Source organism: Bos javanicus, chromosome 1 (genome assembly GCF_032452875.1).
Source record: "Bos javanicus breed banteng chromosome 1, ARS-OSU_banteng_1.0, whole genome shotgun sequence".
Taxonomy (NCBI): Eukaryota; Metazoa; Chordata; class Mammalia; order Artiodactyla; family Bovidae; genus Bos; species Bos javanicus.
In genome coordinates this window covers 97263047-97287216 of record NC_083868.1, presented here as the reverse complement: position 1 = coordinate 97287216, position 24170 = coordinate 97263047, and the positions used below count along the sequence as shown (strand labels likewise).

Genomic DNA, 24170 nt, shown 5'->3' with positions numbered 1-24170 from the left:
ACATCTGTTCTTAATGCAAATATTCCTAAGAGCAGAGTTTTTGTTGCTCACCATAAAGAATTGAGAGTGGTGACTGGGTCTTTTCCGTGACATACCAGATTTGTTTTCAGTTGTAACTTAGATCTGTCATAGAATCTGCATGGCAACCTGTAGTCACATTGGCAATATACCACAGTGTGAAAGTAGAATTTATCCGTAGCACTGTTGATGTTGGATAATCCTTTGTTGTGGGAGCTGCCCCATGTACTATATAGGATGTTCCGGAGCACCTCTGCCTTCCATCCACCAGATGCCAGTAGAACCTCCTTCCCCAGTCATCACAATCAGTGTCTCCAGAAATTGCCATACTTACCTCGGGCAAGTTCTTGCGTGAGAACTACTGAAGTGAAGCAATCGGAATGGCAGAGTAATCGGAAATTACAAAGACACCATCTAATTTGTCAATGTCTAAATATGCTGCTTCTGTGTTCCTTTCCTTCTTCATGTATGGCTTTCTAACTGACCATACATGGGACTGAGATATTTAAAACTATTTTACTAATTAATTAGTAAAGACTTAAAACTCTCTGCAAATTTTAAATCTGGAAAATGTACTGTTTCTAGCCCCTTGTTAAGCTGTTGGTTTACAAGATGCCCCATTCTTCACAACCTTAAAAAAAAAAAAAATTATTCAATAGACCAGCCAAATGGAAGAAGCTTTTATTTGTAAAGAAATGAACTTACAACTGGTCTACAATATATTATTGTAATATAAACAATATAAATAAATGATCCTGTAGGCCCACTAACCTTCCATCCAGACCCACATGAAGCAATGTTACAACAATATTCTATGTGAAAATGTGCAGGTTAACAAAGGTGCAATTACAAGCAAGTTTAAGCAGCAGAGTATAAGGTGCTTTAATTTAACAGTTAATGTTGCCATCAACAAACATCTGAATGTTCAATTTTACTTCACTGAATACAGACACAACAAATATGAAAATCTAAAATTCATACACATGCTACTAATATGAAAGTGCTTTCTCTTTTAAAAAAATACACCAAATGGACAAGCTTTTTACATAGATCATGGTGTGCTCTTATAATGCAAAATTAACTTCATTTTCAGGTTATACATTTTAAAACTGGTAGCTACAGACACCAATCTAGGAATGCTAATGCTAAGAGTTCTAGAACTATTTCCTGTGAGGAGGACTCTAGTACAATATCCAACATAAAGAATACATCTATATATAATCTTAACATTTGTTTTTTATAAAGATAAAAAATGTTTTCTTTCCCCTTGTTGATGCTTTTTGTTCATTCTGCATGGATCAGTGTTTGAGGTTTTAAAATATGGAAATCCTATTTTAGGACAATGGGAGGAACCAAAAGGAGGAATTTAAAAAATCAATTAACATGTGCTTGAAGCATCAAAAATAAAGTTTTTTTTAAAAAATTTATCACAATCTGCCTTTGTTAAATCAACAGCAAAAAGCATGCTTTCAACAAGCAAGAAGACAAAAAGGACTAATTCAACAAAGAGGCTTGAAATGCCCAACACCCATGTCAGCCTCCGTTCTGCACACTGCTATCTACAACTCCAACCTTCATCACAAGCTCACCCCTTACTTTGAGGATAATTTTGAGAGCTTACTTTGACTTCTTTTTCCTATGGAAAAAAAACATGCTTTTGAAAGAGGTGATTGAGAATCTAGTTAAATGTCTTGGAAATTAAATGTATTAAATTATTACCATCTTTGCACACTCAAACTGGTTTTTTAAAATTTAGAATACACATACAAAAAATATTTATGTAATATTTTAACAGCAAAAATATTTGAAAAACTAGGTAAACTAAAATACTTTAAAAGTTTTAACCAGTACCATGGAAAAAACCCAGACTATCTGGTTACTTGGATGTTAGTGTTCCTATTTACAAACACTTTATTACAGATTCTATTCTTAACACTTATTTGAACATTTTCCTGCTTTAAAAAGCTGTAACTATGATACAGAAAATTTTTAATCTTTTTTCATTTTGCATCTTTCATTTTGCATATATGAGACACACATATAAAGTTGTGTCAAACAGGAAATTACACCATAACTCAGAATCCTCTGGTGGCAAGGAAATTTCTACCCAATTAAATCAATCCTCCCATTCTATGTTTGCTCCCCAAATACTTGTAAATTCAAGCTCCAAGCACAGAACTGTTGATTGTTTACAGGTTCTGCATGTTAAAGGAAACCCTTTTACTATGTAAAAGATGTGTGCTTTCTAAAAAGTAGATATTTGTGATAATTGTAGAATTTTATGTAGTATTTCTTGCTTTAAAAAGAAACACAAAAACTAAACCTGTTCAGCAAGCTCCTTTGAGATTTTTCAGTTTTCAGAAGTTACTGCAGTCAGTACTGGGTGTAAAGCTTTCGTAGTACAAAGTGTATATAGTAAGCCAGCACCAGCTTTCCTTGTAATTGTTCTGTCACACACCCTGCATATCAGCACCTCTGGAATAGACTCAAGTGTCAAAATAATTGAGAAATATGGGCTGTTAAAATAGTTTCAAAATGTAAATCCTAGTATTAAGTACCTTTAATTTTATAACCTAATCAGGTACATGGATTAGTATGCAAAATGTGTTATAGGAATTGTGATATGATTCAGTCAGACCCCTTGGATATCATGTAGCTTAATCCTTTACCCAATGCATAAATCAGCTCCAGGTTTATATTCACTGCATTAAGTAATAATAATTACATGTTTATGCCACAATCAAAACCGAGGGCGAGAGGATTTTGTTATTACTGGTTCCTTCAGTCAGGTATACCAACCACACGCTGCACACTACACAGTAGATGTTCCAATGGTTTGCTAAGTGAATGGATAAGTGAATGGCAGTATTTAGATGTGTTTAGTGATTTAGCAAGCATTTAGAAAAATCTCATTAGCTCATCTATGTGAATTTTCTACCTTAATCCTAAGGAGAACAAAGACTGTGGGTGTCCCAGGAAATGGATCATAATAAATAAATATTTTTTAGTCAAAGCTCTTTAAGTGTGAAACAAACCATTAAAAAAAGAAATTCAGAGAGAAATAAGTAGGAGCAACTTTTGAAAATACCCCACTATGTGGTCTGGAATCATAGTTTATACAGCTTAAAGATGATTTAAACAAAATCAACCTTTTGAGTAGTACAGGCTCTGTACTGAATATTCAGAAGAGGGAACAGGTTATAAGCTTAGTAATGGCCTAAGATATCACACAGCTAATTTAAGAACTAGAAGTAAAACTCCAGTCTCCCAGCCAGTATTTTATCTTCACTTACCATGTTCATTTAATGATTATGTCCACCTATTATTTGCTAATGAAGTAATTATTTAGTACTATCTAAAATTATGGTTTTAACATAAATATTAGAAAAGATTTTAGCAATGAATACACCTGGTTTGCTTGAGGCAAGACTAAAGTTCCTTTTCTAAAATAGGTTGATGTTCATTTCACTACCATTCCTCATCACTCTTATAATCAACTTTTTCACCTCCATCCATTAAAGCTCCACAAAATTCAAGGATTTAACACTGATAATAGTCCCTAAACTATAACTTTTAAGTCAATAAATGACAACTACTATCAGTCCTTAAGATTATTGGCGTCAATTTAAATAGGTGGTCTAAGAGGACTTCCTTTTATTACTCATATTTAAAACTGTACCATGTTAGCATAGTAAGTGTTTTAAATTTATATAGATTTCTTTTGTCCAAATTAAATCTCATTCATTACTTTTTAAAATATTTTAAAACCCTGGCACAGGTTTTCTTTCATGGATTCATACTGATGCCACCAATAGCACTGACAGCAACTATACTTTTCAGTAGAGAAAAATGTTTTAATGTACTTCTTCCCTAATGTCGGAGGCTGAAATAGTCACCTTTAATAAGTCAAGTTAAATGTTCACAAGCTGTTCAAAGGAAAAAAATGAAACTGTGGAAAGCATTTCCCAAAGCTTCCATGAACACGGCACTTTAAGAGGTGTGTGTCAGAGTAGAATGGGAGAGCTTTTATTAGAGAAGCTGGGCTTCAGATCTGAGGAGGAGGAGGGCAGGTCTCCCTTTTCACGCAAGTATACTAAAATGCAAGTTCAGAAAGCCACATGTTCTGCTGGGGAATATGATGATGATGATTTGTACTAGTGCTCTACAACTTTCAAAAACAACTATCATAGTAGTATTTTAAAATAGATTAAATAAGCTCTGAAAAATAATAATGTAAAAACTTCTACAACTTCTTAAAAATTTAGGAATTTTCCAAAGAAGATAATATAATTTTCAACATTTTTTACTGAAGAAATGGCTTATATTAGTGCTATGAGTAAAACTATATGATACATTTTTTGAACTTCTAACAAAAAAGGAATTATTTTCCTAAAGAATCTTTTTAAAGTGTACAGCTTATAGGTTGAAATTAAGTTTTAATAAAATTGCATATTTACTTTCCCTAATACTGCATTTGTGCTTATTTAATTGAATCACAACTGTTAGATAAAAATCAAATGCTCTAAATAGATTCGGAAATACCAATTTTGATGAAAGTAGATTAAAACAGTTTTTTCAAGAACCACACTGCTGTGCATCAAAGAAAGAGGTAGGCTTGTAGTTACTGAAATCCACACTAAGAAAACAGAACCCTACAGCTCTAGTCATCCAATTCTTAGACCAAGACACAAACCTAACAAAATACTATCCATGGATATTCTCTCCTCTATATACTTCTGATAACTCATAAAACCTTTGAGTTCTTGACAAATACTTTTCCCAACTATACCAGCTGTTAACCTTTCTCAGAAGTCAAAAATCACCGATTTATGTATCACTGGAACTATTAATGTGCTCCTAAGGGCAGGGTCATTTGACCAGGAGAGTAAAAGAATGACTTTGATTGCAGGTAAATCTTGACATTAAGGGAAAAAAAGCACCCCGTATCCTGTTTACTGCAATAAATGGAACCCAACCATTACAATTTATTTGAACTACGAATGGCCAAATCTATACACTACCACCTCACTCAGTTAAGTGAATTATCCTCTTGGGTCTGGAATGCTTTTCTTCCTGTTTGTCTCTTCCCCACTTCCCTGTCATCTCCCCTAGAAAACCTTCCCCAGGGCCCAGCAGTAGTGTGCAGGAAACCTCTGAGAGCACACTGTGCAGAGTGGCCAGCTTCCACTGGCAGAGGCTGCTCAAGACATGAGTGAGTGCTAGGTATTAGAAATTCCTGCCCCAGTTAGTTCCTCCCCGAAATTAACCCTACCACAGAGTTGTCTGTGGGGCTTCGCAGGCAAAGAAAGTTATCAGTCTCCTTTGGGCTTGAGGAGGCAAGGGGGAACGAGGCCCTTTCATCCTATTAGGCAATAGTGTTCCTCAATGCCCGTTGCTCAGAGGCAGCATGAGTTCTTGCCATTCAATGAGGGGGAGGATCTTCAAACCACAAAATATAACCAAGCTGTTCTAGTTGAAAATACATTTTTGAAATGTTCTAACAGTGTGTCCAGCTGGGGATTTCTTCCACGTGATACGGCTGTGAAGACAGCATCTTTCATGCATTTGTACTGGTTTCTTCTTTCCAAAATTCTTTACACACATGTAAACACAGCCTGAAACCACACACAATCTATGCACTGCCTCACTACCACACTTTATGCCATGGTGGTACCAAAACCTTGCAAATGCAAACAATGGGTCTTCGTAATATTTAGCTGAACAAGTCAGGTGACATGAGGCACTAGGACAGATTTCAATCCAAGACTGGTATCTGAATACATGTCTGACTATAACATCATGCTGCATATGGGGAAATTAGCTATGTAAAAAATTTAAGTGGGCTACCTAAAAAATTTTTTTTGTTTAAATCTATTTAAAACTAGGTAAAATTAGTATTAACTTCAAAAGTACAGAGATGTGTTCAGTGTTAAGGTGGATAAACTAAACGTGGCAGGTCTCCTGTCTGCTTCTCCTGTCTCAAGCCCCATCACTGACATCGCTTTCCGCCTACTCCACATTCTCTGTTCAGAGGGGACAGCCCTTAAACTGCAACTTTAGAAGGGTCTGTTTAGAGAATGCCCCAGCAAATTAAAAGTACCATGATGGGGAAATAACCAGCCCCTTAGAAAGCGACAGGATGTGGCACAGCACTCTCATACTGATCTTATCAAGGCTGCACCGCTGTGTAAGACACATGCCCACATAAGGCTTGAGGAAAACACGCAGCGTGTAAGAAACAATTTTTACAAACCAGCTGTTTACTTTCTTAAGCGCACATGGCTTAACGCAAGTAAAATTTCAGACTTGTAGGGATTTCCTTCAGAAAATGCAAACTTAGGTAGCAAAAGTAAGAAGAACTTCCCATGTCCCCTTTCTGCTTATCATTCCCTCTTAATCAAAATCCTGAAACAGGTAGTAATATGAAGGAAAATGAGAATAACAGCACTCACCCCACCTATTTCATACTAAAACTGTGCTTAGAGCTTAGGAGGGAGGTGGGCATCCAGTGTTATCATCTATATCCATTAAATATATAACTGAAATTTTAGAATCCACATGATTAAATCATCCAGAAAGAAACAGCTGTGTCAATGGTAAAGCTACTACTTAAAAGCCAATGAGCCATTTCTAAAATAAATTGGAAAAAAAGCAAGTGTATTTTTTAAGTATGTTTTAAGTGGGGACAACAGAAGATCTGGACTGTTTTTATTATCGTAAGATTTAGGATTATAAGGTGCTCTCCAATGGAAGCCCCCTCGTAAGTGTTCTTGGACACCTAGCACGGTGTGAGGCACAGGGGCTCTGGGTAGGCACGTGATGACTGGGATCAGCAGAGCAAGTGAACAGGAGAACCTGTAATGCAGGTTATATATCGATAATATAGTCATGGGAGGTGATCATTACTGCTAGAGGAGTCTATCCCCAAAGAATCAATTTTGTGTGAACTGTCCATGGATCGTCTATGACAAAGCTGTACTTCCAAGAGACAGTTTCCTTTGTGCCCTTCAGCCCTCATACAATGGACCGGCTCCTACTAACGCTTAGCCTTTACTTGTGTCCTGAAATTGCAAGCTGAGGGGAAAAGTCAAACCATATGACAACTCTTGTCATAAAGATTAACTGCTAATAAATGAAAACTGACTGTAGAGTACCTACCTTTCCTTGAAACTTTAATCCAGTAATTAAAAATGTGATATAAAAGAAATATGTGACATACATTACAAGCTATTGTAGGTCTGGAACATGAGCCTTATACTATATTACATATTCTAATCCTACACATAACTATCAGTAAACATCTTTTTTTTTTTTAAAAAAAACATTACTACACAAAAGAATCCCACAAAGCATACATTCAAACAAGAGGCATCTAAAGGTTAAAAAAATTACCCGCTGTATTTTTGTATAAAAATAATCAACATTCTCTAATGTACACAAAGCCAAAAGATAAATATCTGTGATGTCTTTAATGACATCTTTAGTCTTCTAATAGCATAACACAATCTTTCTGAAAAGATCAGTGACAATGACTGAAACCCATGGACTCTTCCTCACTTAACTGAACTTCTGCCAAATATCTGTGTATGTTCCTTCAATTACTAAAACATTTCCATTGTATGGTAAAGAGAAGATGATAAAAGAGTCAAATGTTTTTGATGTCCAGGACTATATATAGCTTACAGGGCTCCCACAACTTTTAGTGCCATAACTAACGCAACACTAATTGTTCAATGAAAAGTTTTGCTTTAAAGATTTTTTCCCTAAAACATGTACATACAAAATTAGACTCAATTTATCCAAGAGTGCTTTGCAGGAAGCATACAAGGATTTAGTCAAGGAAAAAGGAATGTGCATTCTAGCTAGATCCACCTTGTTCAACACTAGAAAAATCCGAAGACCAGCCACACAGCCACCACCAACCAGCGCCCTGCCAGCAAAGGCCGAGCCCTGGCTCTTAAGGCGCAATCAGGTTATGCCTTCGTCAGGGCAGAGACACAAAAGATGATTATTATGAATCAGTTCTGAGAGGCAAATTATTGGTATGCTAGTCCTCATTTTATATGCCAACTTAATGGATTCCCCCCCTTTTACTAGAATGCATAAAGCTGGGAACAATATTCCAGCAGAATATTAATGCTATCTGAAATATTTCCATTATACAATGTATTCCTTATTACATCCCATCTTTTTTTTCCCCCCAAAATATCCCTCTGGGTGAAAAAGCCCAACATTAATCACTCCTTCATTACGGTTTCTCAACCCTGGCACTACGGACATTTTGGACCAATAACTCTCTGCTGTAGAGGGCTGTCCTGTGCATCTGTAGGATATTTAGTGACATCCCTGTCCTCCACATGCCAGATACGAATAGCAACCCTCCCCCCAACAACCCCTAGGCTATGACAACCAAAATGTCCCTTGACATTGTCAGATGTCCCCTAGGGAACAAAACTGACCTCCATTTAGAACCACTGCTCTAAATGAACAAAAACTAAGAGGAAAACGAACTTCCTCAGTCACACCAAATATTTGGTCAAGTTTGGAAGAGAAACCAAATCTAACTTCCAGATCAGTATTATTCATGCTAGAATGCAATTCTTTTTACAGATAAAGCAACTGTTTAACAGACATGTTTTTTTTAAACATACACTGATATCTCATTGCATACAATTCCAGTCACTGGACTCCAAAATTATTCCTTAATTACTCCTAAATTATATCTCTCATGACAACCTATAGAAAACTTATAGGGTAGAAAAATGTATATAAGAAAACCAAATCAAAAGAGGAGAAATGTAAATTATTAAATTACTTTCAAAAAGGATTTTTATATTAATGATAAACATCACCTTTAAAAAATTATCTAGTAAAACACTTTGAAAAATATCATGACCCTCTGTAACAAGTCTTTCAATGTTGTGTGTAACCTGTAAAATTAATTCACCCATGTTAGCTAATTATGAAAATGTATAATGAATTATTGTATCTGTACAAATGTCAGCCTTTGATGCAGAGATCCCAATGTGCTTGGCTATCTGCCACAGTAAGTGATAATATTTTAGGCCAACTTGAGCCTTTACCCTTACAAGTTTGTTTAAGAATACAATTGCTGTTATCTCAAAGCCTCATGATCCTGTTAAGATTCCTTCAGAGAGTTGATGCGTGCACAGATCTTTAGGGCTGGGCCTAGCTTGATATTCATTGCACTCATGAGATGGTCTTCTTTGAGCAAGAGAAGAGCCTGTCCATCAATCTCCTGTGCTCTGAACTCATCTGCGATATCCTGGCAGCCTAGAATTTCATCAGAGGAAGGATGTTAGAATTAATACACAACAATCAGACATCACTGCTAACAGTCACAGTTAAGTCACCCAGGCTGAGAAACAAATGAAATTTACTGATGGCAGTCGTGGGCTCACTGTGGAAGAAGGCAGTACTTCTTGGCATTCTAAAAAAAATTAAGAATTCAAAATCTAGGTAAAGCAATTTACTTGGAATTCCTGTCTTAAAAATAATACTGCAGAAATAATTAGTAAGAAGTTAAATGCACAGCTCATTCAGTCCAGACATAACACACCTTCATAAAGGACAAGCTGTCAGCTGAAGGCACGCACAAACACAAGCCTGGGTTAACTACTCATAACACCTTGTAACATTCTTTGTCTCAGATATCCTTCACATACAGGTACAAAAGAATAAAGCGTACTGTTTTGCCACTTAATTTAGAAACGTTATCTCAAGTACCACTTTCATTTTCACTGGTAGTTTTATTCTGATTTACAGCCTTTGACTGCCAGGCACATCTGAAACATTTTTATTATTATTCACTCAGCATAGAACCAATCCATCAAAATTACAGTATCAATCTACTGTTGAAATGTATTACAATACTCAACTTGTAATTTCAACTTCAAATCTTAACATCATTGGACTCATCTCCACTTCTGGTAAGAAAACAAATTCTTAACGAAATTTTGAGCTTGCTGGGCTAATCTCTTGACGAATAACCAATATTTTACCTTTCAGCATAAACTGGGTGCTTTAGAACAAGTAACAGTGTGAACACTACTTGACCCTCGAATGTTTTTATTATCCACCACATTTTGCACAGCTAATGAACTTCCCCACTAAGGGTAAAGAAACCTGCAGGCAAAGTAATGAATTAAGGACCCATGAGAGGAGAGAATACAAAAACGTGGAACCTTCCTTATAAAAGACAAAATTATGAAAGTGAATTTAAGAATAAAAAAACTAAGAGCTTAAAGTCTCTTTTCTTCAAATCGGCATTCTAAGGGAAAACACAAAGAAAAAGATAATGCACAATGACAGTGGTTACATTACACCTTTGGATATGACTTTGTTGCAGTCTTTCTACTTTCCTCTTGTTTATGTAAGATAATAATGTAATCCCTATAACCCCAGTACCAAACACAAAACATCGCAGGTGCTAAACACATGTATTTTTGGCTAAGTGAAGGACTGAATGAATAATGAACAAAACCAGAATCGAGCCATCTCTAAGAGTAATGCAGAATTTTTTCCCCCTGTATTCAGCTGTGTGGCCAGCTTCTCTCTTGCTTATCTCTTTCCCAACTTCTCTGCTGACTGTTAAGTAACCTGCCTGTCTCCTATGTGGCAGTCAGCTTTTCAATTCCTCTATTTTAATAATTTCTCAGATTTTTAAAAATTGTTATTTCAAAAGTACCCTCCACAGAATTTTTATGGTTTTGGCTATTTACCATATAAAAGAAACTAAATAGTTAAAATGAGATTACTCACCATAGAAAAGCCCCTTTTCTTTTCCCAGAGGTAGCTCTCAAAACTGAGCAGACAAAACTGACTAATCTTGCATCTAGTTGTGACTTCATCCTTCTTTTTATGAAAGAACTAATGTTCTTCTCTCTTCAGTCTTACAAGAACACAGGAAAGAAAAGAAGAGAAAGACAGGGTAGGACTTACTTAGATTCAGAAAAGAGAAGCAGTGAGAAGTAATGAGGACCATAAGAGCTACATTTGGGAATAGAAACAAGGAGTTCTCCATGAAGAAATTCAAAGTATGTTCTTGTTCCTCAGTATTATCAGATCCCTCTTCAAATGTCTTCTTGTAGGTAGACAAAATATGTGTTAGCAAAATAATAAAGAACAAAATGTGGGGAAACAGCATGATCAAAACAGGAATGATCTTCAGAATTTTAGATCACAACTTTCTTAAGCCAACCACAAAAAAAGGGTGTTTATACATTAGTATAGACATGAAAAAATAAAGTGATTTTAAAAAGGGGAGGCAGAGGCAAATATGCTTCCTAAAACTAGAGAAAGATGATTTTTTTTTTAAAATCTAGATGCCCAAGGTATACTGAGCTAAAATTCTATGAATTTCTGACATATTTAGAATCTACATCTGTAGAACAGCTGGTGCTCCAGGGACATTACAGAACATATCCCGACTGCAGCCCGCAGTCAGCTGAGCTGACTTCACATCACCAGAAGCAGACCAGGATGGGATGGACCTCTGCACAGACATGGGTCCCAAAGAAACCTCACAAGTGCCCATTCACATTTGCAGCTAACCTTAAAACAAAAACACCCCACACAAAAATTAAGCACGGTAAGGATGATGAAAGGCTATCACCTGCACTCAACACTACAGAACGAACGAGCCCCAATATCAATATTATGAAACTAGAGTACATAGTCATGTTTTTAAACAATACCTACTTTTTACACCTACATGGAAACTAAACCTACTGCAGATTCACAGACCAACAAATAGGCTAAAGTGATCTTTGCAAAACGCAGTTCACTGTATCAAGGAAGAGTTAAAGAAGATAAATGCAGTAAATGGAGAGTACAAAGAACCTTTCCTATAGAGAACTTTTTAATGTACAAACATTTAGAAGAAGATAGTATTTTACTCTGGTAACAGCTCTGAGACTTGTCTGCATACCAGCTCTAATATGGTCCCACCAAGATGGTTCATAAGATGACATACAACAAGAAGAGAAAACTCTAGGAACAAATACAGGTGCCCTGATGAAAGAGGGAAACCTAGCCTCAACTGGAAAGAAACAAAAATGCAAGAGATTACAAAATTTACAAGTTTATTCATTCCATGAGAAGAGCGCAGGGTAAAAAAGAAAATACAGCCCTGTATGAGCTGAAAGAGGCCCAAAAGGATTTACAAAGGCCAGATGAACATAGAGAAATGACAGTAACGGCCTTTTCTGGCTGAGATTTACCTTAAGCCACAGGCATGATTCAGAGAAAAACTTTGAGAAAGAAGATGAACGCATCACACCAATAAGCTTGTTACTCAGCCTATCAAAACAGTTTAGAAATACTCCCATTTAATCAGTAAATAAAAGTAGTTATATTCAGCACACTCTTAATACCAAGAAATTCTAAATTATAAAACAGTCTGGGTCTGCCTTATATGTAATTTTCTCTAAAAGGCTGGCAACAAAATTGTCTTGAACTTAGTAAGGCAAGCATCTCAAGATATAAGAAATAATTTTTTTCCGTTCAGTGAAGGAAGAACAAAACAAAAAAGTTAGCCTTCGTCCTAATAAAGCAGCCAAGAGTAGCCTTGTGGCAAACAGATGCTGGGGGAAAATTAGAAAACTAGCCCTAAAAAAAGTATATGAAGTGATAGAACAATCAGCAGCAGCTGTTATTTGTTATCTGTTTGGCCAACTACTTTCCTCCTCCCCAAAGGAAAAGAAATATTTCCCCCTCCAAATGAGAAATCAGGCTAACAAACAGCTCATATATCCCATTTGGAAGACTGAGACTGTCTAAAGATGACAGTTCCAATGTTAATTCTAAAGATACCTAGACTGGTATAAAACTTAAAATTTATTTCATTAACTATTAAAGCCATACCCTGTGAAGACTCACCATTCTCTAATACATCAGCTTTTTAAAGCAGATTCTAAACGCACATGGTCAGCACTTGAATCACACCTAAGTTTTCCTAGGTGCATGCTTAAAAATCTTCCCATGAAAAATGTATCCCTTCTTTAAACAATTTCATCTTTCTTTAAAAGTGACCATATCTTGTTTAGTAGAAAAAAAAGCTTATTTCACATTCCTAAAATAAGCCATTAAAAAATAATTCAATAAAACTCCAGAGTTCTGTATATTTATCTCCCTCAAACTTGACATCCTGATAAAACCATTGAAAGCTGAAAACATCAAGTCAAAAATGCATTTAATACACCTAAACTTCCAAACCTCATAGCCTAGCTTAGCCTACTTTAACCATCCTCAGAACATTAAGAATAGCCTACTGTAAATAGGGCAAAGTTACCTAACATATAAAGCCTATTTTATAATAAAGTGTTGAATATCTCATGTAATTTGTTGAATATTGTACTGAAAGTAAAAAACAGAATGAGTGCATGAGTCAAGCATGGCTGTGTCAGCTATTTACCCTCATGACAGCACGGCTGACGGAGCTGTCCTGCCCAATTTGTGGAGAGTATCATGCTTTGTATCACCAGCAAAAGATCAAAATCCAAAATCTGAAGCACACTTTCTACTTTACGTATATCACTTTTGTGCCATCATAAAATCGAAAGTTCATTAAGTCTATCCATCACAAGTCAGGAACCATCTGTGTAAGGTAAAATGGCTAACAGATTAAAAAAAAAAAAGAATACTTCTGAATATATTTTCTTCACTCAACAATTTAGCTATGTCTGCTTCTGAGACAGTGGTCACCTTCATAGAAAGATTGATTACCAATTATAGGTGGATTAGTTTTAGTAAGTCTGTGGACAAGTTTTAAGGGGATGTATTTTTCTGGAAAGCTTATTTCAAGAGAAATGGTATGATTCACCAAAAACCCAAAATGGAACAAAGGTTTTTAAAAATCTTACTTTCCATATTCATTAAGTTAAAGTGAATGATAAAAGATTTGCTGATTAAAAAAATACATACTGTCTCAACATACAGAGGCAGTGTGGGTCAATCATTGGCAAAGGTGGTCTTCAGTACCCAGCCCAGTAGAGAAAGTGGATATAAAAGATTATTGTTTAGTAAAGATAAAAGAACATAATGACTTAAGCTGATGGAAAGAATACCAAATGAGAGAGCAGGAAATATAAATAAGAAAGTAACCCTCAATATTGGAATAGAATATAACTGAATTTCAGTTGTCTACTTAATTTCAGAAGTGTTCTTGATGTCTTAAACTTTTTGCAAAGAATCAAAGAATGCAGCCTCCTTTAAAAGAAACAACATTTTTGTTTTTTTTTTGTTTTTTTAAAGAAACCAAAATTTTATCACACTCTAAAAGGTCTTGATTAGCTTTCAAAAATGTAAAAAAAAATTTGGTGTTATTTCATTTAAAAAAGGTTATATTAGGAAATAAGGAGGAAATATTGATAGACTAGAAAACTGGAAGAGCAGAAGGGAAGAAGTGTCTGACTCAATCTCTCTACTGACCTCTCGAGAGAAATCAGACTGAAGAGAAGAGAGCACCTTTAATATCTTCACCGGCTGAGGTGTCACAGCAGAAGCAGGACTAGTCAGTTTTTATCGACTTGGGGGGTATGAGAAAATACCCAGTTGTGCTGAGGGAATAAGCAAGAGGAAACAGATCACATTTCAATAGCAAATGCCATTTAATGAGTATATATATACAGAACTTCTCTAGCCCTTTTGTGCAACAGGTGTGGATGGATCTAATGTCATTCCTGGGTGTGTGCACAAGGCAAAAATCAAGGTCAAAGTGGTCAATCACATACCGGGCAAAGAGTGGATGAAGGCCCAGACGTCATCAACTGTCCATATAGATGGCTCTGTTTGTGCCACTGGCAGCAGGCCACTGTTTTCAGGCATCTTCCTCATCCTTACATCCCGAAGCTCACGCTCTCTTTCCCGCTCACTCTGCCTGCGCAGGCGTGTTGTCATAGCAGATGGCACAGCATCTTCGTGAGAAGCCAAGTCTTCTTCTGCAGATGGATAAGTAATTGGAAGCTGGAAAATGTAGTACAAGTAAAATACAGCATTGCATTTTCCTTGTATTTCTGAAAAGGGTATTGTACATTGAATCAAGGTTTCTACAGACCTGCCTAAGGATATGTTCTCTTGCTGCCCCATCAGGGCCACTTGGACGACGGCCACGATGCCCAAGACTTTGATTATCAGGCTTACGATTCCAACGACTAAGTGCAAATTTCTTAGAACAGCTAACATTGTACCTAAGAAATTCAAGTAAGAAAAAAATATTCAATGATGTATGGGATGCTCCACTTAGTAATTATGACCTTAATTAAAGTGCAGTTGTGAATCAGTAAATGCCATTTGTTTCATTATGGATTATAAAACCTCAGAAAGTAAACCACAGTGTTCAATAAATTTACTTATGTTAATAGTAAAACAAAAAAAAAAAAAAAAATGGTCTCGTTATATATAATATAGCTCTCAATATAATACTGGACACCTATAACAAGGTACTGATATCTCCTAATAACAGCATGATAGTGGGAAACTTTCTGCAAATACAAACAATAACTCATTTTTGCAGTTGCAAAATAATTCAAGGTTCCAGGAGAAGAAGAAATTATTAACTATTTAGATGATCATTCAAATGGTTATTTTCTTGGGTAACCATTCCTGAAGAGATTTTTTAAAAAGAGATTAATATAGTAGAGAAGAGGAAATCTCAAATGGCTAGTAAAATATTTTTCAAATATAACTAAAAGACAGAAAGGTAAAGTTGAGTTATCAAAGTTATACAAGAAATTCACGGTTCTTAGGAATTCAGGCAACTCAGATATATTTAATTCTTTAACTGGCTGGAAAAGGACCTCTCTGGTGGACTAGTTGGGAATCTGCCTGTCAATGCAGGGGACACAGGTTGATCCTCGGCCTGGGAAGAGTCCACATGCCCGGAAAGACTCCACGTGCCGCAGAGCAGCTAAGTGTGCACCACAACTACTGAAGTCCACATACATATGAGCCTGTGCTCTGCAACAAGAGAAGCCACCACAATGAGAGCCTCACACGCCGCAACCAGAGTAGCCCCTGCTCTCTAAACTAAAGCCCTCATGCAACCATGAGGACCGAGCACAATAAATTTTTCTTTTTTTTTAAAAAACTGGCTGGAAGATTATTTTTATTTTATCAAAATAGACTAATATTTTTAAGTGTATATTTTAATATATACATATTTTAAAACGTGGAGCATTAATTTGCATATCTTATGCAGGGACCATGCTAATCTTCTCTATAGCATTCTAATTTTAGCATATGTACTGTCAAAGTGAGCACTCTTATGACATTTTTAACATGGATGTTTATAAGGCCCTGGTGGCTCAGATGGTAGAGTCTGCCTGCAATCCAGGAGACATGGGTTCAGTCCCTGGGTTGGGAAGCTTCCCTTGGAGAAGAGAATGGCAACTCACTCCCGTATTCTTGCCTGGAGAATCCCACGGACAGAGGACCCTGGCAGGCTATAGTCCACAGGGTTGCAGTGAGTCAGACATGGCCAAGCAACTACCACTTTCACTTTCTAAGGCATGATGACAGTTTAAAGGAGTCCTGTGATGGGACTCTCCTGGAGGCCCAATGGTTAAAAATCCACATTTCACTGCAAAGGGTGCAGGTTCAATCTCTGGTTGGGGAACTAAGATTCTGCACATTACGCAGTGTGGCCAAAAAAAAAAAAAATCTTTTGCCATTTATTGGGTTCCAATGCCCTAAACGGGCTGGGCAACTTTCTCTGTAAAGGGCCAGATATTAAATGTTTTAGATTTTTTAGGCCACACAAAGGTTCTGCCACAACTATTCAACTCTGTGATTGTAACATAAAAGCAGCCACAGACAGTAATGAATGAGAATAGATGTGTTCCAATAAAACTTTACTCAGTGACACTTGGGGCCTTCCTGGTGGCTCAGATGGTAAATAATCTGTCTGCAACGCAGGAGAACTGGGTTTTATCTCTGGGTGGGGAAGATCGCCTGGAGAAAGGAATGGCTACCCACTCCAATATTCTTGCCTGGAAGTCCCATGGTAGAGGAGCCTGGTGAGCTACAGTCCATGCAGTCACAAACGGTCGGACATGACTGAGCAATACACTACAGTGACAAATTGAATTTTATATAATTTTCATGTGTCACAAAATATTCTTCTGATTCTTTTTCAACCACCTAAAAATTTAAATACTATCCTTAGTTCAGGGGCCATACAAAAATAGGCTACAGAAAGGACTCAGCCTGGGTATAGTCCGCTGACTCCTTCCCTAGAAAGAGTGAAAACAAATCATCTAATAAATTTCTGAAATGTTATAAAAAGGCTAAAAAAATGCACATAGTTCCTCTTTTTTTTACACATAAAATTGCTGTTGTAATTTCTTATTTTCAAAGTTCTTTTTGAAACTCTTTTGGTCTAAGATGATTTTTCAGGGAAATGACAAGAATAAATCCCAGTTAACTTTGCTACTGAAAACTGTTTTACTAAAAGAAAATTCCCTCACTTATGTTTATAAAAATATCAATGAGGAGAAAGTAAGTAGTACTATGAGAGTAAATAGGCTATTTTTCCCCTAAAAATATAAAAAAGAAAAGAGTGTCCTGATGGTCACTTCATTTTACCCTAAAACAATTAAACAAGCTCCTCCCGTGTTCAGTATGCTCATCTGGGGGCTCAGCTCTATAGGTTTCTGATTTCCATTTACATCAACTAACAAACTTCTTTCCCAACTGACTAGAGAGAAGAGAGACTAACTTTACATTTGCTATTTAGTCCCTAAATACTGAGATATCGAAAAAAGGTAGCTAGGCATACATGTAAACAGCATTTCTTACCTGACCTAACTTATCCTCTCCTCCTTACTCTTCTCTGCTCTGTATTTTCCTACCTTAGGACCTCTAAGCCTCTAAAGAGCTTCACCTAAAGGTATACTAACCTGACAACTCAACAGTCATCTCTGGGAGAAGAGTGATGGTGGTGTGTTAACTGTCCTGAAATATTTCTGAATAATTAAGAAGTTTAAAAGATTCTGAAAGGAATCCTCCTCCCTCAGTTTTTCATCCTCTGAATCTGAGAGCCACTATTCTTTCTTGTGGTATATGCGAACAAAATAGGAGTTACACAATTTGATTAGGACTGTCAAAATAACATGAAAGAGTATCTGAATAACAGACTGACAAATGAAAAACCATTAACCCATTTTCAGAAGAAAATACTTCTGCTTATTTGACTTAAGTTTTACTAAATATATTTTAGGTGCACCATACTAAATAATGTATTTATTTAGGGAGCAAGAAATTCCCTAGATGTATCTTTAAGATTTTAAATTCTTTGAGAAAATAACTTTTGGAATACAGAACAAAGTTCAAACTAAACTGTGCACACACTTTACCTTCAGTGGGAAATAACTGTATTAGGATTTATTAACCAAATTAGAGAGGCTTTCTTTAAACCAAATTTGTGACTACATCAATGAAGATACTAAAAAGGCTTTTGACAGTAGTACTATTTACCTATAATATTACTGAAAATACACTTAGAAAAGACAAGCATTTTTGTTATCAAGTAATATAACAATGTGGAGAATTTATGCTACAGATGTCCCACTTAAAACCCTAAAATAAACAAGATATGGTTAAAAGAAATGAAACATTTTAAAATATAAGCAAGTAAATCCAGGTATTTCAATATTGTTAAAACAAAGGACGAGCAGTGTATTCACAGGAGGGATTCTCCTAACCATATTCTTACCACCTGGAGATTGCTACTTCAGTATTAGATTATGCTGTATGTGTCATTAGATTATGCTATATGTGTTATGAATACCGTTTTCGCCAAGTACAATTTAACAACTGAATAGCAAAGTAGCTCCAGATAATGTCTACTTGATATTATTCTTCCACAGTACCTAGTTTTGACTAATGGTAAACTCTGCAAGTTTTTTAGTTTTGTTACAGCAGTTTTTGGCTTGTGCTTTAGGAAACTTGAGAACAGAAATACCTTTTGGCACAGGACATAGTGCAGAATCGTTTTGACCGAAGAAATTCATTAGCATACCCCATCTTTCCACAGAATTCACACTTGAGCAACTCACTGTCCATTTCTTCTAATGTCTCTAAAAAAGAAAAAATTCCAAAAACTTAATTGTGACAAATTTTCTTTTAGCTTCTACTTTGGGTCGGATGCTGCTAGTGTTCAGACCCTACAGGAGACTTAAAAGGAATGGTCTTTTAACTTTTCAATCCACAGCCACTTTGGCAAGGCAAAGCCCCCCAAAACCACCACTTCCACCAATTCCCTCTAGCTCCTGCATAAAAATCTTATGGAGTTTTCTCTATATAAATAAATAATACATTTTTAAAGGTTCATTTGCAAAGAATCCAACCTACCTAAAATGTGCAAATAAAGTCACTACCTTCCAAAAAGTATTATGTAGTATATGAATTTTGATACATTGTGCTATGTATAATATACATAGCAAAGAACACAATTCTAACTGGAGAAAATGAGGACTCCAAAAAGAAGACTTTGATGTCTGCTTTCAGAGGGCATTTAAAATTGTTAACACTCTCTAAGATCTGCAGTGTACAACAGAATATATAAAGATGTATTTATCTAATTATAAAAGTCCCTTTTAGTTATATTAAAATAATTTACATTTATCTTCAAAATCATCAATAGTTGTATAATTTCTAACCTCTGCTCTTTTTTGTCAGGGTGCTCTCTGTTAATTGAGAATGTCCTTCCTCTACCTCTGTATCCATAACTTTCTTCAAGTCATACCACAGGACCTAAAGAAACTTCCCACCTACATCCTCAAGTATCCAGCAGCAGTCACCTATAACCAAGCAACTTAATCTTCAGGACCCAGTTTTCTCATCTGTAAAATGGGGCTTATGATACCTTCCCCAAAGAAATGCAGTGAAGATTACATGAATGCCTAACAGGTAGCAGGCATAAAAAAGTGACAGGTCCACTTCCTATCTTCCACATAAGAATTAGCAGTACCAAGACCTATAACAAGTAAACACTTCAATGAAAACTGTTTAATTCTTTAAATCACCATATTTTACTATTTTCATGCATCATAATTCCTATGCTGAGTCATATAAAATATATCAAAAAAAGGAACTCTAACTACAGCTTTTAGCTATGAGCTCTTTATGTGCTTTTCTATGTTATTCACTTAACCAAGACTTGTTAAGATGAAGAAAGGGACTCTGAAATGTAGACATGAACAACATGTACTCATACATTCAAGGATCATTTTATCCCAGTGTTACTGGAGAAGCAAATGGCAAAGTGCTAAATTAAGTGAAGGCAGCAAAAACACACTGTGAAATATTCGAAGTGTCAAGGGACATCCAAAGACACTGTCATGACCAATCAAGTCATAAACTAGCAAGAGATCATCTCAAAGAAATTCTCAGGACTATCTTCATAAGCAAACTCATCTATTTGGTGGCAATGAGGAACAAAGAGTCTGAAACCAAGTAAAGTAAAAACTGTTTCTTCCAGTGACCTAGAGATGGCTTTCACACAGCTCTGCCCCACAACACGTTGCTGGGACCTAGTGTCATAACTTCCAGGAGTCTTATTTCTAGTCTGTCATGCCTATAACCAAATCTGACCTTGAAAAGCCTGTACTGGATATAGAACCTCTCATTTGACCACCAATCCAGCCCCAAAGAGCCCATTCTTTGGGCTGTTTAATTTTGACTCTACTGAAAGCTTTATTTCAAAACCTTGAATTAATTAACATAAAAATATGCAACACTTGATAATAGGTTAGACAACCTTATGAAGGAGAAGGAAATGTTTTTGCTGATGAGAAAGGCAAGATCCCTTTAGACAGGTATGGTCTAAGGGTTAACAACCTGACAAAAAGTTCACATCAGTTTTATTTCTCATAAAGACGAGAGGAACATTAACAGATTCAAAGAAGTCCAGTTCTAATTTTGGTCATAATTTCAACAAATCTGGTAATGTTACCAAGGCAAATGTTTTCACATTTGTAAATAAAAAATTACAGAGCTAAGTAAGTTTTTAAAAACTACTGCTTGAGATAATAAAGATGGGATTCTATACAGATACAGCTGGCAATTCCCTAATATCAGCTCTTCACTTTTCTCCCCGAGTAACAAAAGCCTAACTTTTAACTAGGAATATAGCCACTGGGAATAAAAAGTACAACTGCTGCCCTATGTGTGGCCAATTTCTGACCAAATTCCGGGTGAGGCCCTATCTTACCAATTAGAATATGATCATGAAGATGAGCTATCTTGGAAATGAGAGCAACACTCCAGGGATGGCAGGGCCATGAGACACTGACAGCTTACGTGCCCAACAAAATGGAGCCCTGCACTGCTTACCTTTAGACTATGTCAGGGAAAATGAAACTTCTTTCTTATTTAACCAGGTATTACTCTGGGTGTCTAATGGAGTGGCCAAACATATATCCTAACTGATAGAGATCCCCAATTTTTTTTGTGCAAAGAGGAATTACTTTTCAATTTTCCTGAAGACTTGAGATCATGTGATGATCAGCAGTAAGAAGGCAATGAGATAGAAATCATCATCAGCATGATGATTTACCAGGGAAGATATAAGACATTTTGATAAATCACATTTTAGATGGAGATTCTGGTTATACAACCAGTCCAAATAGAGATACAGTTTATCCTTTAAAAAAAGAATAATCATTATATTGTTTTTCATACTGAATTAAACTGCACACACTCGTAAAGCCAAAGCCGCTAAATAAATGACCTCACCATTTCACCCTATAGTACTTCCCATAAACACTGAAGTATACAGTAACAGAAATACTTGATAAAATTACCATGGGAAATTATGAAGTATTTTAAAAATTGATACATTTTCAGTAAACATATCTCCACTATGAAATAGATTCATCTTTTTTTAGCCACAGTTAACATATAGCACTGTGTAAACTTAAGGTGTACAAGGTGTTAATTTGATACATTTATACAAATGACTGCCTCAGTAGAAATTCTGAACATTTCTATCACATTACATTTTTATCTTTTAAGTCACTGGAATAATTAAGTTTTAGCTTAAGTTAGGTTGATGATTATAGCTTAAGTTAGGTTAATGATTATAGTACAATATTGTCAATATTCATTATACTGTGCATTAGATTTCTATGGCTTATTTATTCTTCATTGCAAACATTAATCATCTTTAAACCTTCCTTTTCCTTACTCTGGTATCCTGTTCGTTAAAACTACCCTTTGCCTTGTCTTCCATCAATTCTTTCCTTCCTCTTCCCACCATGACTACAAGTATCAATTACATGCCAAACCTCTACTATTCATCCACACACGAGCAGCAGTTTCAACATTTTTTCATGTCACCTGCCTAAAAATTTTCAGTAACCATCCTCTTGACAGCAAAATAACTAACTCCATAATTGAATCTCAAGGTACACTAGAATCTGACTTTGCCTTACTGCCCACTATGTTCTCTAACTCAACTGCCTACTCTTCACTGCCCCCTCCTGAAGTTACTGAGCACTTGTACATTTTCTGTACATTTATTCGTGGTATGCTAACCTGAGAGGTTCTTTCTGTTATCTTCAATCTATGCTTTATCATCCAAGACCCAAATCAAACCCCCTCTCTTCACAGAAAACTCACGAGTCTGGCAATAATATCACCCAGCTTTAAAGTGCCATGTTCTTACTGTCTATATAATTCACCTAATACCTAGCATATGCTGCTTCTCAGTTATCTTTCTGTTGTAGAGATAGCTACTTCCTACTAGATGAAACCCCCCACCCCCATCACTTCATGGGAAATAGATGGGGAAACAGTGGAAACAGCGTCAGACTTTATTTTTTGGGGCTCCAAAATCACTGAAGATGGTGATTGCAGCCATGAAATTAAAAGATGCTTACTCCTTGGAAGGAAAGTTATGACCAACCTAGACAGCATATTGAAAAGCAGAGACATTACTTTGCCAACAAAGGTCCATCTAGTCAAGGCTATGTTTTTCCACTGGTCACGTATGGATGTGAGAGTTGGACTGTGAAGAAAGCTGAGCGCCAAAGAATTGATGCTTTTGAACTGTGGTGTTGGAGAAGACTCTTGAGAGTCCCTTGGACTGCAAGGAGATCCAACCAGTCCATTCTGAAGGAGATCAGCCCTGGGTATTCTTTGGAAGGAATGATGCTAAAGCTGAAACTCCAGTACTTTGGCCACCTCATGCGAAGAGTTGACTCATTGGGAAAGACTCTGATGCTGGGAGGGATTGGGGGCAGAAGGAAAAGGGGATGACAGAGGATGAGATGGCTGGATGGTATCACCGACTCGATGGAGGTGAGTTTGAGTGAACTCCAGGAGATGGTGATGGACAGGGAGGCCTGGTGTGCTGCAATTCATGGAGTCGCAAAGAGTCGGACACGACTGAGCGACTGAACTGAACTGAACTAGACCAAAAGTTCCTTGACGTTCTAGCACAGTCCACCATATGTTTTATACGTATTATATTATAAACCATGAGCATCACAAAGTATGCTGTGAAGTTTCCTAGGCAGTTTTCCATTTTTCTCCAATATGCGCACACAAGAGGGCACATTATATAGCTTATTAGTCTAGAAAACTTTTGTTTATACTTACATAGGCAAGAAAAAAAATCCCTGTACATCTGTCTTTACTACTCTTCATCTCAAATGAAAAATTCTCAGATAAATAGTATGCATAACTATAATAAAAGCAAGTACTTAGGAATTAAATGAAATTAAATTCCTAACAACAAAAGGCTTCCCTGGTGGCTCAGTTGATAAAGAATCCTGCCTGTAACACAGGAGACCCAGTTTCAGTCCCTGGGTGTAGAAGATCCCCTGGAGAAGCGAATGGCAACCCACTTCAATATTCTTGCCTGGAGAATCCCATGGACAAAGGAGTCTGGACAGACAGTCCGTGGGGTCGCAATGAGTCGGACACAACTGAGTGATTACCTCTTTACTCCTAAACCACCACCGGGCACTTTCTGAACCCTGATTTGAACAAAATAACTATAAAAGGACATTTATACAATTTAAGTAATTATACAATTGAGAAAATCTGAATATGAACCAGGTACTAGATGACAAAGAATTATTATTAATATTGTTTTGGGTGACACAGCATTAAAATGTACATTTTAT

The 24170-nt window shown here is 36.3% G+C and overlaps 1 protein-coding gene and 1 pseudogene across 11 annotated transcripts in view; both read right to left on the bottom strand.

The window, feature by feature from the left end:
* Positions 1 to 683: 683 nt before the first annotated feature.
* PHC3 (polyhomeotic homolog 3) overlaps positions 684 to 24170 on the bottom strand; it is an 84830-nt gene continuing 61343 nt past the window's right edge. For 8 of the 11 annotated variants that reach the window (XM_061416198.1, XM_061416226.1, XM_061416235.1 and 5 more), the window contains 4 exons: positions 19001 to 19115; positions 15095 to 15227; positions 14772 to 15003; positions 684 to 9312 (listed from right to left, as the gene is read on the bottom strand). In XM_061416198.1, coding sequence (XP_061272182.1) covers positions 9158 to 9312; positions 14772 to 15003; positions 15095 to 15227; positions 19001 to 19115 — 635 coding nt within the window. In that variant the 3' untranslated portion in view covers positions 684 to 9157. Of the gene's footprint in view, positions 9313 to 10800; positions 14598 to 14771; positions 15004 to 15094; positions 15228 to 19000; positions 19116 to 24170 lie in introns of those variants that run through there. The other 3 variants (XR_009736383.1, XR_009736384.1, XM_061416277.1) reach the window with 3 other exon arrangements.
* LOC133255107 (U6 spliceosomal RNA) lies at positions 16202 to 16299 on the bottom strand (annotated as a pseudogene).